Source organism: Polyodon spathula, chromosome 10, assembly GCF_017654505.1.
Source record: "Polyodon spathula isolate WHYD16114869_AA chromosome 10, ASM1765450v1, whole genome shotgun sequence".
In the NCBI taxonomy this organism is placed as follows: domain Eukaryota; kingdom Metazoa; phylum Chordata; class Actinopteri; order Acipenseriformes; family Polyodontidae; genus Polyodon; species Polyodon spathula.
This window is the reverse complement of record NC_054543.1, coordinates 6618279-6633472: the sequence shown is the minus strand read 5'-3', so window position 1 is coordinate 6633472 and position 15194 is coordinate 6618279. Positions and strand designations below refer to the sequence as shown.

General features: G+C 37.5%; 1 protein-coding gene across 7 annotated transcripts in view; it reads left to right on the top strand.

Moving 5' to 3' along the window:
* LOC121321997 (pleckstrin homology domain-containing family A member 1-like) overlaps nt 1–13328 on the top strand; it is a 37067-nt gene extending 23739 nt beyond the window's left edge. The window contains exons 6-13 of one of the 7 annotated variants that reach the window (XM_041261403.1): nt 1068–1199; nt 1882–2019; nt 2218–2286; nt 3690–3754; nt 5120–5183; nt 5522–5611; nt 6856–6930; nt 11844–13328. In XM_041261403.1, the coding sequence (XP_041117337.1) occupies nt 1068–1199; nt 1882–2019; nt 2218–2286; nt 3690–3754; nt 5120–5183; nt 5522–5611; nt 6856–6930; nt 11844–12215 (1005 nt within the window). In that variant the 3' untranslated portion in view covers nt 12216–13328. The other 6 variants (XM_041261401.1, XM_041261406.1, XM_041261405.1 and 3 more) reach the window with 6 other exon arrangements.
* The last annotated feature ends 1866 nt before the right edge of the window (nt 13329–15194 follow it).

Here is a 15194-nt window from a genome sequence, read left to right as displayed (position 1 = left end):
GAAGAGGAAGTCCTATTGCAGTAGGGTTTCAGTGCGGTTTGGCATTTAACCAGCTACCAAAAATGCCTCCTCTAACTATCCTGTATTGGTCTAAACAGGAGGGACATCATTAATGCATCAGATTATAAAAGGGCATTATAAAACAATGCCGTGATAAAATATATATGCATGCAGCTGGGTGAAATGCTGCATACAGTACAGCTCTACTCTAACTTGGTCACTGATCGGCTGCTGTCTGAAGACCTCCTTGTGTTTCAATAGCACCGCTCATGCTTGCGTTTTCCCTATCTCTTTTTCATTTTGGAGGTTGTTCATTTTTCAGACACCACTGCTCTTATTAGCAATGTTGTGTGCATGTAATCAATTGGGCCAGCATTAGCGAGTTGCTTAGTCATAGCGTCTTTCAGCTGAGAGCAATGTGATTACAGAGCAAAGACAGTGAGCTTTATAAAGAGCCATTGATCTGGAGAGCTGGGAATACAGGGTACTGGCATCCCAGGCACTGCACCCACAAACACACGCTCCTGTTATATAATGCAATATTGGAGCACAGCATTGACACTTAACCCAAAAGACTAAAGACGGGACTCATTTTTTTTAGTTATACAATGCACTTGAATGGCTTGGCAGCTTCTTTTACTCTGCCATCTTTTCAATGTTCTATAAAACACTTCATTTAATGCTGTTTTAATTTAGATTTATTAAGCCCTGTGTTGTGTAACTTTCCTACTAATAGGTTTACCTTCTCTGTGAGTTGAATTTTTTTTGATTCAATGAAAATGCTTTTATAGCCTCACAGTTCTAACTGGAGCAGTATTGAATATGAAATCAATTTTCCCCCTACCACTGTATAAACAGCTGATGCATATATTGCTGCACATATTGCTTGTGTAAGATTTAAGGGCGCTACTATGTACAGCACTGCCACCAAGGTGTCGTTCCTTCGTTTGTATGCATTCGGGGAAATGGTACTGTAGGTACGTATTCTGTTATTAATTCTGATGAAATGTTCATGATTTCAAACAAACCACCTATTGTTTTCAGAGCAGGTGTTTTCTCTGTCACAGGTGCCAAAATCATCTGATGTGCAACAGAATTCTGAAAACCAAAAAAGCCTGTTGGATTGTCCAGGTGCCAAGAAGCAAATCTCGTATAAGACTGAAATCATTGGGGGTGTTCCCATAAAAACCCCTACACAGGTACCAACAGGATTTTACATTTAAAAAACATGTGTTCGAGAAATCTTGGGGTACTCCTTTAAAAGACCATCTTCCTGTCATGCCTAAGGATACGTGGTGTGTGTCAGAACAACTGATACTAAGCTGGTGTGGGAAGCAGACAGACAAACTTGGTGCTTTACCACTAACAAGTCATTTGGAAAGGCACCTGTTTTAAACTCTAGTATGTTGGAGAGCTCAGTGTTCTGTCAACCCCAGCCAACTACTTACTACAGAGTTGTTTCATTGGGATGACAAACTGAACCGGTATTAATACAGTTGGTGGGTTCAAGAGAGCTAGGTGCGCTTCTGATGTGTTTTATGGATATGAGCAGGTAACAGGAGGGTGCAGGCAACATCTGATAGCCTACTTCTATTAATAAAATGAAGCTGCTTTGTTTCCAAAGTAGTGCTTTTAATGTATAATCTGTACCTGTGAAATATAAGATTTCTATAAAATCAAAAAGTTTGCATTCTTTGAACCCCACCCAATTTGTAAAAGCATTGTAACTTTTATTAGTTTTACATTTTGTTGTTGTTCTTTTAGAATTGTAGTGGTTGGATTTTCATTTCAGAATAAGTGTTCTTTCCTTTCTTGAGGACACGAGAGGTGTTAACCCCATGCCCTGGCTCGGATCTGTTTCTGTGTTGCTTATTCCAGCAGGAGGGAGCGGAGGGTTCAGAGGGGGCAGACAGAGGCGGGTTGAAGCGCTCCCCGAGCCAGCTGCCGTACTTCATGGGCAAAGCTGCTCAGGACCAGACTGTGGTCAAGGCTGGTTACTGTGTCAAGCAAGGAGCTGTGGTGAGTGTACAGACGATAAAGTCAACTTGTTACATACTGTTATCTCCTGCAGTGTGTGTTTTTCTCTGCAGCACCTTTCCAACGACTTTGCTGTTTTATACATTTGTATAACAAAATAATTGCTGCAAAACTTAAAGGAATATGGATTATGCTGGTATCTAAGGCTTTCTTGACGCTTGTTTTCAATTCCTTTTGCAGATGAAAAACTGGAAAAGAAGATATTTCCTATTAGATGAAAACTCAGTCAGTTACTTCAAATCAGAGCTGGTATGTTTTATAAGTGGGGTACATATTATCTATTCATAGACGTGACACACAAAGTGGCATGCATGCTGCACCCTAATGTAAAACAAGTAATCCAAATGAAGTGCATTTAAGGTCTTCCATTGTTAACCTGCACACAATTTGACGTTAAAATATAAAACTATGAAGAGAATCCAGAAATAGGAAAGCAGGGTTTTTATTCTGGTTTTTGTTATTTGTTAACAAAGGGCCAACTGAGCAGGTCGTGTGTTTCACCATTCATCTGTAACCAGATATAGCATGGATTCAGTTTAAACATGTCAGGAGGCTTGCTACTGAATTCTGAACATGTTTCGACATGCCAGTGACATCTAACACCATCAGCTTGAGCTGTCTGAAATACCACCAGCCAACCCCTGAATTAAAACCAAACCAAGTGCTCTCCTGGCGTGAGGTGGGATTACTGTCCAGCTTAGCATAGCCCTTAACCCTCCATTAATTTTAATGAAAAGTGTGTGTGCGTACATACAAGACTTGGTGTAAAGTAGCAAGATCAGTTTGTTTGAGTGGCAGGTCTGCGAGCCCAGGGATTCTGGATTGGAATTCCAGTACAGAGTTTCTTTGCTACTAGATGACCACCTCTCCAATCCTGCATTCTAATACATTTTGTATTAGTTGTGTGTGTGTGGTCTGTCCAAGAGAACTGAATCATGGATGCACAGCCAGGGCCTTTCCAGTCCCGAGGTATTTCATTCATACTCCTGAATTGCTTAACTGAAACAATAAAACCGCTATCCAGATCTTAAGCAGTTAGTGATTTATTGATCATTTAATACAATCTGAAGTGGAACAGAACTTTCTTACATCCGCTGAGGGCAGAATATTGCAGGTGGACCGGTTAATGGTTACGCTGTGGTGTACCTGCTATACCTATAGACATGATGTATTGAGGCCATACAGGTGATTTTTAAATAAAAAATCACCAGGCTCTAATATGACAGCGCATCTAAGCAAGCAGAAGAATACATTAATTAAGATAACTGTGATATTCCAGACCCTTATCAAGTTGCTCTTTAATCACTTAGTGTTCAGTATACTTGGCTTGATTGAGTAATTTATTTAAAAAGAAACGCACAATATAATACAGGAAAAATAAAATATTAAATACAGCAATGAGTAATCATGTAGTCCAACCTAATACATGATAGTAAGATTGCTTTCCCACGATCCTAAAGTGAAAGGCAGTACAGCCAATGGGGATATTATCAGGAAGGAAAACACTAAACCTCTCTTGAGACTCAAATGAGAAAGCTGTGCTTGTGAGCCATGCTTTCTGATAATGTTGCTAATGGAAGTGCAAAGTAAGTCATATTTGTAGGATTCTATATCTACAATGACTTGAAGGTTCTCTGTGGTTTCCCACGCAGGACAAGGAACCCCTCCGAATAATCCCTCTGAAGGAGGTGCACAAAGTGCAGGAGTGTAAACAGAGGTGAGAGATGCATGCGGAAATATACAGGACTAGGGCTGTCGGTTAACTTCTGTGATTTAACGCATTCATTTTTTGGGAGATTTTTTTTTTTTTTTTTAACGCACGTTACTTGCGCCTTGTGCCACTTGGCATATAGTAATTAATTTTCTGTGGCACCGTTTTAGTGCATGCCAGGATTGAATTACCGTAGTCATCGTTTGATCGTAAAATTGTAAGGGAACCGCATTATCTAGCAACTTGCTCAAACTGAAGGACTTGTGAATGGGATGTTTTATTTATTTATTTTTATTTTGACGGCTCATTGGATAGAAAGAGGGTGACTTGTATCTACTGTCAAGTGAGTTCCAGCATCACAGAAGTGCGTCTAGTCTGCTGTGCCACCTCTGTGTTAAACATGCTTTCACTTCTCAAAATACACAAGTAGTTTTTCTGCTACAGATAATACAACAATAAATGAAACCAGTCAGACCCTTTAACATTGTAGCTTTGTTTTATTTCAATAACCACATTTATTTTAATTTATATTTACAATTATGGCGTACATAGCCGTGAAATGTTTTTTAGTTTTAAGCAATTAAGTTATTAATAAAAGAGAAGTTAAAATTATTATTTAAGCAACAATGAAAAACATCAGTTTGAGTAAAGGCAACTGTAAAGGAAAGTGATCATTGTAAATGCAGTAAGGGGGGTAATAAACTGACTCCGTTGTGATTTTAGCAGTTGGTTCAAACAATTTAACAACAATGCTGGATTGTAAATAAATATAAAACTATAAAGAGAATCCAGAAATAGGAAAGCAGGGTTTTTATTCTGGTTTTATTTTTTTAATAATAATAATAATAATAATAATAATAATAATAATAATAGCAGTAGCATCAGTAATAAAGCAAACTTAATGAGGTGGATGCAGTAATTGTATCAATACAATATGCAATTTAAACCAAGATTAACTGAGAAAACATTTAAAGTTTTTTTTTTTAGTAAAATATAAATACATGCAATAAGGAATAGATGTGGAGCATTGATGCCTTATCAGGAATACCTTCAAGTTCTATAGAAACGCTATCTTTGCTGTATCTCCTGTTCTTTATTACATATTCCAATTTTTTGGATATTTTTCTAATTCACACATCATACAGATCATTTGTTATAAACATTGCTCCCGCCAGCAGCTTTACAGGGTGTTTTATAACACTTTAGATCAGTCAAAAGTATACATTTGCTGCAATCTCCTCTCTCCTCTCTCTCTCTCTCTCTCTCTCTCTCTCTCTCTCTCTCTCTCTCTCTCTCCTCTCTCCTCTCTTGTGTGTGATTTTTCTTTTCCTAAAATGCAGCAGTTTTGATCTTTTTTCTCCTCTGTTGTAGTGATATAATGATGAGAGACAATCTATTCGAACTAGTAACAACTTCAAGAACCTTTTTTGTACAGGTAAGAAATTGGGTCAATAAGTAATCATGGATGTCCTGCGCCTATAAATTCTGTTCTTATTGATCTCCTGTTATGTTAACAAACTTTTAAAATTAAATTGCCTAGTCTCTTTGTAATAAGCAAACATGTTTTGAGTTGCACTGTAATTTTATTTTTTTCGTAATATGGTTAATACATTATTTGACTCTTGTGAATTTTTTTGCCTGTGAATTGAGAGGGCAGTGTTGATTTCTCGGGAGCTTATCTTTTGGTAAAGCAGAACAGGATGTGCCTGTCATTCCGCTCACCCAGGAGTTCTCACAGCATCATGATGTCACGTCTCTCTTCCTCCCTCTCAGGCGGACAGCCCGGAGGACATGCACAGCTGGATCAAGGCAATCTCAGGGGCCATTGTCGCCCAGCGTGGCCCGGGCAGATCAGCAGCTACTGTATGTATCTCCAGTGTGCATTACCTTCTGCCATTTTAAGTGGGTTGCTTAGGAGGGCAGGGTTCATGGGTCTAACCAGTTCAGCGCTTTTTAAAAAAATGTATTTAACTCTTTACACTCAGCCCTATTTCTGCCTGTTTTTTGCTGTTTTCATTTATGTTTGTGTAAATACTGGATAGTTTGTGCTGCATGCATGTAAATGATATCAAATGGAAGGCCACACAATTTCCTTTAATGTTATTATGGAAGTTGCAACAAGATCAGGCATACTAAAACAAAAAAAAATGCTTTTCCAAAAAAAACAAAAAATAAAACATGTTTGGTATATTGTAATCACAGATGGATAAAAAATGTAAAAAAAAACTTCAATATGAAATGAACATTGGGGGGGAAAATGAAGCAAATTTAGTGAAAAACAACTGCTTTATTAGCACTTTTACCAACCGAGCATCATCACAACTTTTTTTTTTTTTTGTTTTAACCAAACAATACCAAACAGAATATGGAACACGGAAGAGAACTATTTACAAATGTACATGCTCAGGCCACTGTGCCACTCTGTAAAGAAGTTCCTGTCTGGCACAAGCACAATGGATAAAACGCTCTCTTGCATTCTCGCACTCTCTCGCTCTCTCCCTCTTGTCGGGTCTGTACTTTTTAAACAAGCCCTGAACCACGTAGTTATCTCTTACATTGCCTGAGTAATCTGCACTTAAAGTTCGGTTCACCCGTCGCACCGAAATAAATGTGGCTGAGTTTAGAGTGTTAACTGCAAAGTGTTTTGTTATATCTAGGTACAGGTTCAGCATTGTATTTGTGGTATACGTCCTTACATGTACATATACTCTGCATATGTGCGTGCACGCTTATATGGAATATGCATTGAATGTCTAATATATGTAATATGTATTTTATACTGCATATATAAAATACTGCATGCATGTGTTGTGTCCATATTCTACTCTGAACTTTAATATTATCAGTTATTTTCTTGTTTGTAAATATATGTATGAACATACATAAGTACATATACTGTGTTGTATAAAACAGTCAAATGCATGTAAACCTGTTGTCTGAAAGGGTTCTGGTGTGGGAATGTGGTGATCATCGGATCAGCTGAGGGAAAGGATGCCAGAAAGTGTCATCTACCAGCCAGCTGCTTCTGTCTCTCTCCCCTTCTCTGTATTTGTCTTCCACTTCTCCTCAAGTTCCTCTAATCTCAGCTTTGCAATGTGTTCTTGCAGATGCGGCAGGCCAGGCGGCTGTCAAATCCTTGTATACAGAGGTATACATCCCCAAATGGTGAATGCAGCACGTATGTGAGCTCTCATGTCAAACTGGCTGCTGTTTTTCATTGTTTTTTTTTGTATACAACCCAGGAGGAATGTGACTTAGGAGGCTTCCTTTGCTTATGAGAAAAAAACGAATCAATGAGACTAACTCATCCCAGCCACCCTCATTTAAACGAATCAATGAGACTAACTCATCCCAGCCACCCTCATTTAAATTCTTTATTTCCAGCTTCAGCAAGACATTACTGGCAAAACCAACTCTGCTTCAGCATTCACAATGATAGTGTTACCATGTCTGTTTAGCTTATAAACCCCTCCCTCGGTAATTACGTTTATTATGAGCACATCCATCACGTGTACAGGATGCTGCATTATTGATTCACTGGAAATTGTTTAGCAGTACTGGTTATCCCCAATGCCACGTACTGTAAATAATGCAGGGCATTTATGTTAAACCCATCTTATTGATTTGAGAAACTAAAATAATTATAAACAAACTAAATGATGCTTTCTTTAATTTTAAGAATATGTTTAGTGATGGGTTTAGAAATTAGTTTTTGTTTCACAAGCTGCATTGTATTTGTAGCCACGCTATTTATTGGTGGTTTCCAGCTTGTTTCAACACTATTTACTGACCGATGACTTTAGTTTTCCCAAATTCTGAGTTGCCTTGTCCCACAACTACACTTGCATCCCTGCAGCAGCGGTCACATTTTGACTACACAAGTGTCCTGGGAACTGCCCCAGATTTCAACAGTTTCCTTAAAATCGCTACTGTATCAAAAACACTAAACATACTAAAAAGTTTGAACACATTTGAACACCATTGCAAACCTTTGAAAGAACAAAACATAAACAGAGTGGTTTAACTTTCGTGAAACCCTCCCATTTTACTGCTAACATTCTGTCTAGTTCGCATGAGAGTTCATTCCTTATTTGATTTGATTAACCCCCCCTGCTAAACTAAATGCTTCTGATTTCAGCCCTTTCTCCCTCATTGCTAACTAAATGTGGATGTGTGGTGCATGCGTATTGTTTGTCATGAGTAGTGGAACGTCTAGGCGACCTGGCTTGAGTTTTACCTTGAATTCAGTAAAAAATAAATAAATAAATAAATAAATCTATGACGTATTCTCAACTGTTGAAAGGCCAAGATGCAAGCCTTCCTTCAAGGGTAGGCAGGGAGGCTCCTGGTTGAAAAAAGGGCAATTAAATTGATTGGAACAGTGGCTTTTCTAAATCCCTCTGATTTAAAAAAATAAATAAATAAATAAATAAAAGGAACAATCCTGACGTTGTACTGGCTATTAAATATAAAAACACTAGAGACTCACGCACACAGTTAGGGACGTTGGTTTATTTGAATGATTTTAAACCATGGTATTTAGATCTGCCACTGTTTCGACCAATTGAATAGGCCCTAAATTACTATTAATATGAAGATGGCTGCAACTTCTAGAAATATTTGTTCTGTGAAGATTAGATTCTTGGTATTTTAATGTATTCATTTATTTTATCTTGTTATCCATGCTAGGACACCTTTTGAATACAAACCTGTGTGTTATGTTTCTGTTCCCATCTTTGTTTTGAAAAAGCTTTACACTGTTGCTGTAACTATGCTGGCTTTCTGTGGCTTGTGGCTTTCTTATCAAACATTTACATTTTGTTACTTCCTACTGGTCGCTGGCAAAGAGCTTCTGACACGTTTGTCCATCAAGGCTTTCTATAAATGTGACTATTTCCATTTTGAGCTTTTGCAATATCTGAAATTTTGCACACCGAAATTTGTGCCACAGTTTACAAAACCGATTGTGGGTACGCACCCTTAGTGATCTTGATGAAAAGCTACCTGGGACAAAAAATGCGTTGTGCTGCTTAGAGAATCGCGTGGGACTGAAATGCCTTGTTTAAACAATACGCAACTTCCTGAAAATGTTGTGTAGTGATTTTTATAGAGTGTATATAGTATATATTATATATTGTGTTTTTGTTGTGACGTTCTGTTATGTGGAATGTAATAAACGAGAACAGAAACTGAGTTTTTCCCCCATCACTTTACAACGCCATTTCCGCGTTTTTGTGTTATGTGAACCGTTTAAAGTTAAATTTCAGTTTTCGTTTGCTTGTTCAGCTACAAAAAGTCACAAATAAACCTCATGTTATTATTACTTTAGGAAAACCTCTTCGGCCAATGTTTTAGTGTGAAGAAAGCACAATGGCAAGGAATGAAAAAAAAAAAATGAAATGCGTTGTCAACTTTATGTACTATTTGTTTTGAGAATAAACAAAACAACGTTTAACTTAAATTACCATTAGGCATCCTTTTGTTTTTAATTTATTTGGAGATTAATTTTAACGCGCGCTTTGTCTTATTTTTTGTCGTTTACGTTTTTAAAATGTATTTTTGTAATAATACATCAGGTTTTTAACAGCATCTACTTTGATTGCGGTCTGCGTCAGTGCCTTCCTGGAATCGTGTGCAAAAAATACAATAAAATAAATAAATCCCTCATTGCTGTAGCTGTCTCCTGTCACAGCTGATGCGAGGCAGTGATATAAGATGTACCAAAGCAGCGTACCGAACGTAGCACCGCCTGCTTTACAGAATAGCCTTCTCATGCGGGAAATTCAACTTATTGCAGGTACTTTTTAAAAAATAGATACGTATTTATCGGTGAAGAAAAACATTTTTGGTGTATTAATGGTGACAGTCTATACATCGATATGGGTATACCTAAATTCAGGGGTCACTCTGAATTTGAGGGGTCACCGTGAAATTCACCTTTTTAGGGCCAGTGCGTACCCAGACAATAAAAAAAATAACAGACAAAAAATATTCCAAAGAGGTTAACGTTCTTGTTTACTGTTCAAATCACAATGATATTTTAATCAGCCTGTTCGTGCGTCTGTACGGTAGGGGGTGGGACAAAGTAAGTGCTGCATTGTTTTGATTTCGGTTGTAAGATCTAGTTTTCAGCATTGGAGGTAAAATACCAGAAATGGACGAGAAAGCAAACAAAGTAAAGTATATTTCAGCTGATGATTGTATCGAGATATTTCCCAAAGACACTGCATGTGTAGATTGATGTGATTGTTTTGCACATCTTGTAATGTGTCTTTGGAGAAAATGCGATCGATCGCTATTTAGATTCATAATCACACATCGTAAATTAAACAGCATTCAGAAACCAAACTGGAAGGTCAGCGCAGGCAAAATGTATTCCTGTCGGTTGTATCCAAGTTAAATCAGCACTACAGGTTTCATCCAGCACGGCCACCTCGCTTCAAACAACCTGCTGCATACTTTTTAAACACAGTTAGAATTTTAGACCCGAATAGGCACGTTTTCTTTGTTTTGACTCAGTACTAATAAAATAAATTATTGGATGGGACAAATAACATGACAGTGAACGTGCTGCATATATGCCTTTATTAAAGTATACCAGATGCCCTTGGGTTTTGGGGCTGTTTCTATTCGATTTCCATGTCTATATAACGTGGCAAAGCGTTGCCTTGCACTTCCAACCAATTCAGTGGATTTAGACGTGCCGTCTCATTGTATGGGACCTACCCGCGAAAAATACGTAAATTTACCATGATTTAAATAGACCTCTAATTGTCGAGACCTAAAAACGTATAAATTCATCTGAACCTGACACATACTGTCACCAAAAGAAATGTAGTCTACATGGAATGTGTATGCGATTATATTTTACGTGCGCTATATATAAATATTATATTAGATATATATTATATATATATATATATATATATATATATATATATATATATATATTATATATATATATATATTATATATATAATTATACCAAAGTGTAATGTAATTAATGTTTGGCTTACGATTATGGATGTCTAACTATTTTGTACAATAGCTAACCAGGTTACAAGATACGGTCTTTTGGTCTTGTTGTTTTAATTTGGCTCAAAATTAGACAGATTACTGATGATATGAAATCTATACTTTATTAAACAATATATAGTATATATATATATATATATTATATATATATATATATATATCCTTAATATATATATTATATGTCTTATATAAAACTATTAATATGATATGTAATATTTGAAGTTCAAGTTTGTTATTCATTAATAAACTGTTTACGACAAACAAGACATACAGCAAATGCTGGACACAATTTGTATGATTTTGATATTGTAAACCGTGTTATAGTTAGGCTTTATCCCGTGGTCAAAAATAAAAATTAGGACCACACAAAAAAACCTTTTTACCCTGGGGTGTTTTTTTTGGATTTTGTTGTTATTAATATTAATAGATCAGCAATAAAACAAACAAATGATGGATGCAGTAATTGTATTAATTACATATGCGATTAAAACCAAGATTAACTTAAGATTCTTTTTTAATCGCTTGACAGCCATATATATATATATATATATATATGTGTGTGTGTGTGTGTGTGTGTGTGTACAACAGTGAAGCAGCCTCCAATATGCTTGCACTTCATCTCAATCTCTGCTGTAACTAATAAAGACCTGTGGTGACCTGCGGTGTTCATACCGAGTGCTAAATATTGAATAGCCTTCAATATTTAATATGATTTATCAATCACCGGGGGCTTTTTTCTGCTGCTACTGCAGGCCTGCGCTGAATGAGACGAGGAAAGTCATTAAAAAATAACGCATTGCTTCACAGGAGCAGGGCATGCTTGTCTAATTTAACCCTGTTTGCTGATGCTTTTGTCTTGTTTTGTTTTTTGTTTTGCTTTTTTTTTTTTTTTTTTTTTTTTTTTTGTCTCCTTGTTTTTGTTTTTCAGAGAGTAAAATCTGACTCTGAAATACTAACATGCCAAAAATGACTGCCGCTACTACCAGTGCTAAGAAGTATGAAGTAACTGAGTCGCTGACTGTTTCTGTGTCTCTGACCGACACACCCCTCCTCTTTACAGGAGCACGGCAACCATTCCTCTTCAAACTCTTCCTTCTTCATCCGCGACCAGGGCCCCCCAGTCCCTCGCTCGCCAATCTCTGCGGCGGCAGCCCACCCCCCACCATCTTTTCTGCAGTACGCCATCCCTGCACCCCCAGACACTCTCCACAAACAGCCTGGCCTGGAAAAGCGAAGACTTCATGAACCTCCTTCCGAGACCCTGCATCCAGGGAAGCACTCGATCCCGGCTTTCCCTGCAGGAGACCCAGCTTCCAAAGTGACTCCCTGCACGGCTCCCCTGGGGACACCGCAAACCCGTGGCAGCACTCAGCAAATGCCCTCTGAGCACTTCAACCTGGGTGATGATAATTTGCCCGTCAGTGACGTCTGACTTTGCAGCACGTAATGGTGGTGGTGTTTGGGTGGGTAGTGGCTACAGGAAATGTACTGCCAGTTGGATTCAGTCCAGCCGTAGTTTTGTAAATATGTGGACCTGAATATGGGAATTGAAAGGTAACCAGAGGAAGAGAGAAACTAATTTGTAAATTGTCATGAAAAAAAAGTAAGAACTGCAGGAGAGTCCTGTTGGAGTCATTGCAGAGCACGGCTGCTGCTTTTTATTTATTTGTTTATATAATTCTGAAGGTGTAATCTAAAGGGGTAACGGCTGTGTACCGTGACGCAGCCGAAAAGGGGCTTAATAAGATGCCCTCTGAGACGAAAGCTGACCAAATCTTGCATGTGGAGAATCTCCTTGTGGGTCTGGTACCTCTGCTGGTATTAAGGAGGCCCCTTATCCTGTGAGTGGGTGCTACTCAGGGTTTCATTTGGTTTGGGGGCTTTGGCAGTCACAGGGTTTCCATGTATTTGGAGGAAAAACTAAAATTGGTGGTGCCATCTAAAAAAATGATGGGGACACATCGTTAAGGGGGACATGTTGTACAAGTCCTTATGGAAGAGTAATTGAGAGATGAAGTTAATGTGATACCCAAAATGTGTAGGATATTTTTTGCTAGATGAATCTTTTTTTTTATATGAAAACCAAAAATACAGTATTGAACTTGTAATAACCCCAAAGTTATTTTGTGCTGCAAGCATAGCGTTTTACCCATAAGCCTCCCCTTGTTGCACTCCTAAGGATCACTCTCAGTTTTGACCCAGTCATCTAGACCAGTAGCTAATGGATTTCGAATTTAGAAGTCATTTATTCTGCTGTGTGTCTTTTAATATATTTGATCTCATTGTTTGCCGAATGCCAAATTTTATAATCACATTTAGTAGTAAGACTATTAACAGGGTAGAGCAAGAAGTATTAACATTGCTAGAGCCCTTCGAGTTACTTTGTGCTTCAGTCATTGACACCTTTCCTGATAGTATGTTTGCTCTGTATGATTTAGCAGCAAATTCAGCTTCTGCCCTGGCTGTTTCCACAGAACCTTAATCTTTAAATAAATATCCACCAAATGCAGTTTTATTTTGAAACAAGGAACAAAGCAACATGTTTTATTGGGGGGGGGGGGGGGGGGGGGGGGGGGGGGGGGGGGGGGGGGGGGGTGGGGGGGGGGGGGGGGGGGGGGGGGGGGGAATACATCATAAATTCCCCCCTCCCCCCCATTAAAAATAAATAAATATCCAAGAGTATATAGAATGTCTTTTGCTCCTTGACAGAATGAGTATCCGTTCGACTTCGGCACAAGACTCCATTTTGTTTCATGTATGTACATTACACACAGTAACTAAGCCTCTGTTGTAGATTGATTTGTTTTGTACATTTTTACTGATGATAAAATGCTTGTGGGGTTTTCGTTGTGTGCCTTGGCAGAGAAGCATGTAAGTGATTCTATCTTTGTGTCCTGTCATTTTGTTGCACTGATGTTGTATAGCTGTAAAGTGCCTGTTGCCTTTCTGTAAAGGCAAGCTTCTTGTGTTTTTGGTTTTGTTCTTTTATTGGAACGTGCGCATCTGCTGTTAATGGTTTATTTAAAAAAAAAAAAAAAAGTGTCACCTGGAGTTAACCATAGTTGAAATATATTGATCAAACAGCGTAGAAAACAACTCTTACACTTAAAATCGGTTGCCAATTGTTTCACAGTACTTGTGTTGTATGTGTGTCTCCTGTCTGTCTGTCTATCTATGTATGTATCTAATTTGTGCAGTATGGGTTTAAAAAGTTAAGTGTGTGAGTGTGGTTATGGTAATAATGAATGGAAAAAATGCAAAATCACAATTGTTTTTAGGTGCGACACCTACCAGATGTGTAGACTCTACTCTGATGACCCTGGCAGGCGGATTGTTTTAGAATAAGTTTTGAATCCAAAATTGTGTGTGTGGGTGTGTATGTGTGTGTGTGTGTGTGTGTGTGTGTTTTTTTTTTTTTTTTTTTTTTTTTTAAATGTCCAGTAGATTTGTAATAGTTATCAAACTGTGTAACGATTTCAAAGTTAGGGACCTGTTCATTTTCCAAACTAGTTTGGAAAATGAAGCTATGTTACAACAGATTTTTTTTTTTTATTAATTTTTTTTCATACAGTATATACAAATACAAACTCCAAAGGTGTTGTGATTCAAAGCCTTTTTTTTATTTCACTGTTCACATAAGCTACTGATAGTTAGCATCAGTATAAAATTAAATAGATGGCAATGTTATCTGTGGTCCCACAAGCTATTGGTTTTTATCATATATTTCATACTTCAGATATGCAGGTATTTCTTGGATGAAAAGTTGCTGCTTCTTCCTAACCCTAATTATTTCAGTAGTTCAAATCCATGCAGCTGTTTATCCATAGCACTGGATCGGAAATATTTGCATATCCTGAAACTAAACAATAAATGGTGGGACCTGTAATAATGTAAATACAGCTGATCTGAATATAATAAAGTACTGGTTTCAGTTCCTTTTTAGTGAACTATTTGAGTTGCTTTTATGTGACATAGCATACCACCTGTTGAAAAAAAGGAAAGGTTGATATCCTCACAAAATACCTATGAGCGAGGCCACAATTTAGCACCGTAAATCAAAAATAAGACTAGATTAAAATAATAAACTCAGGACACTTTTGCGATAACCCTTTTATTTAAATTGTTTTGCGACTGTGCATCAGTTACAGTGTAAAGTAATTTTCACTTTATTTGAACAAAATAGGATCTGTATAAAATCTATGTAGCCTTAATAAAGTGATATATTTGGCATGGAACAAGCGAGGGGCTGAAAGTCTCTAACGTTTCTTACCAGTAACTGACAAAAACTTAATTGTTTTAAATGTAAAGCAGCTAAGTTGGTGCTAATAAAGTTTTTAATTGCTAACCCTTCTAATAAAAAAAATAAGAGTAATACCGGTATTAAAGGAAAAGTTTGTTTCTTCTACCATGA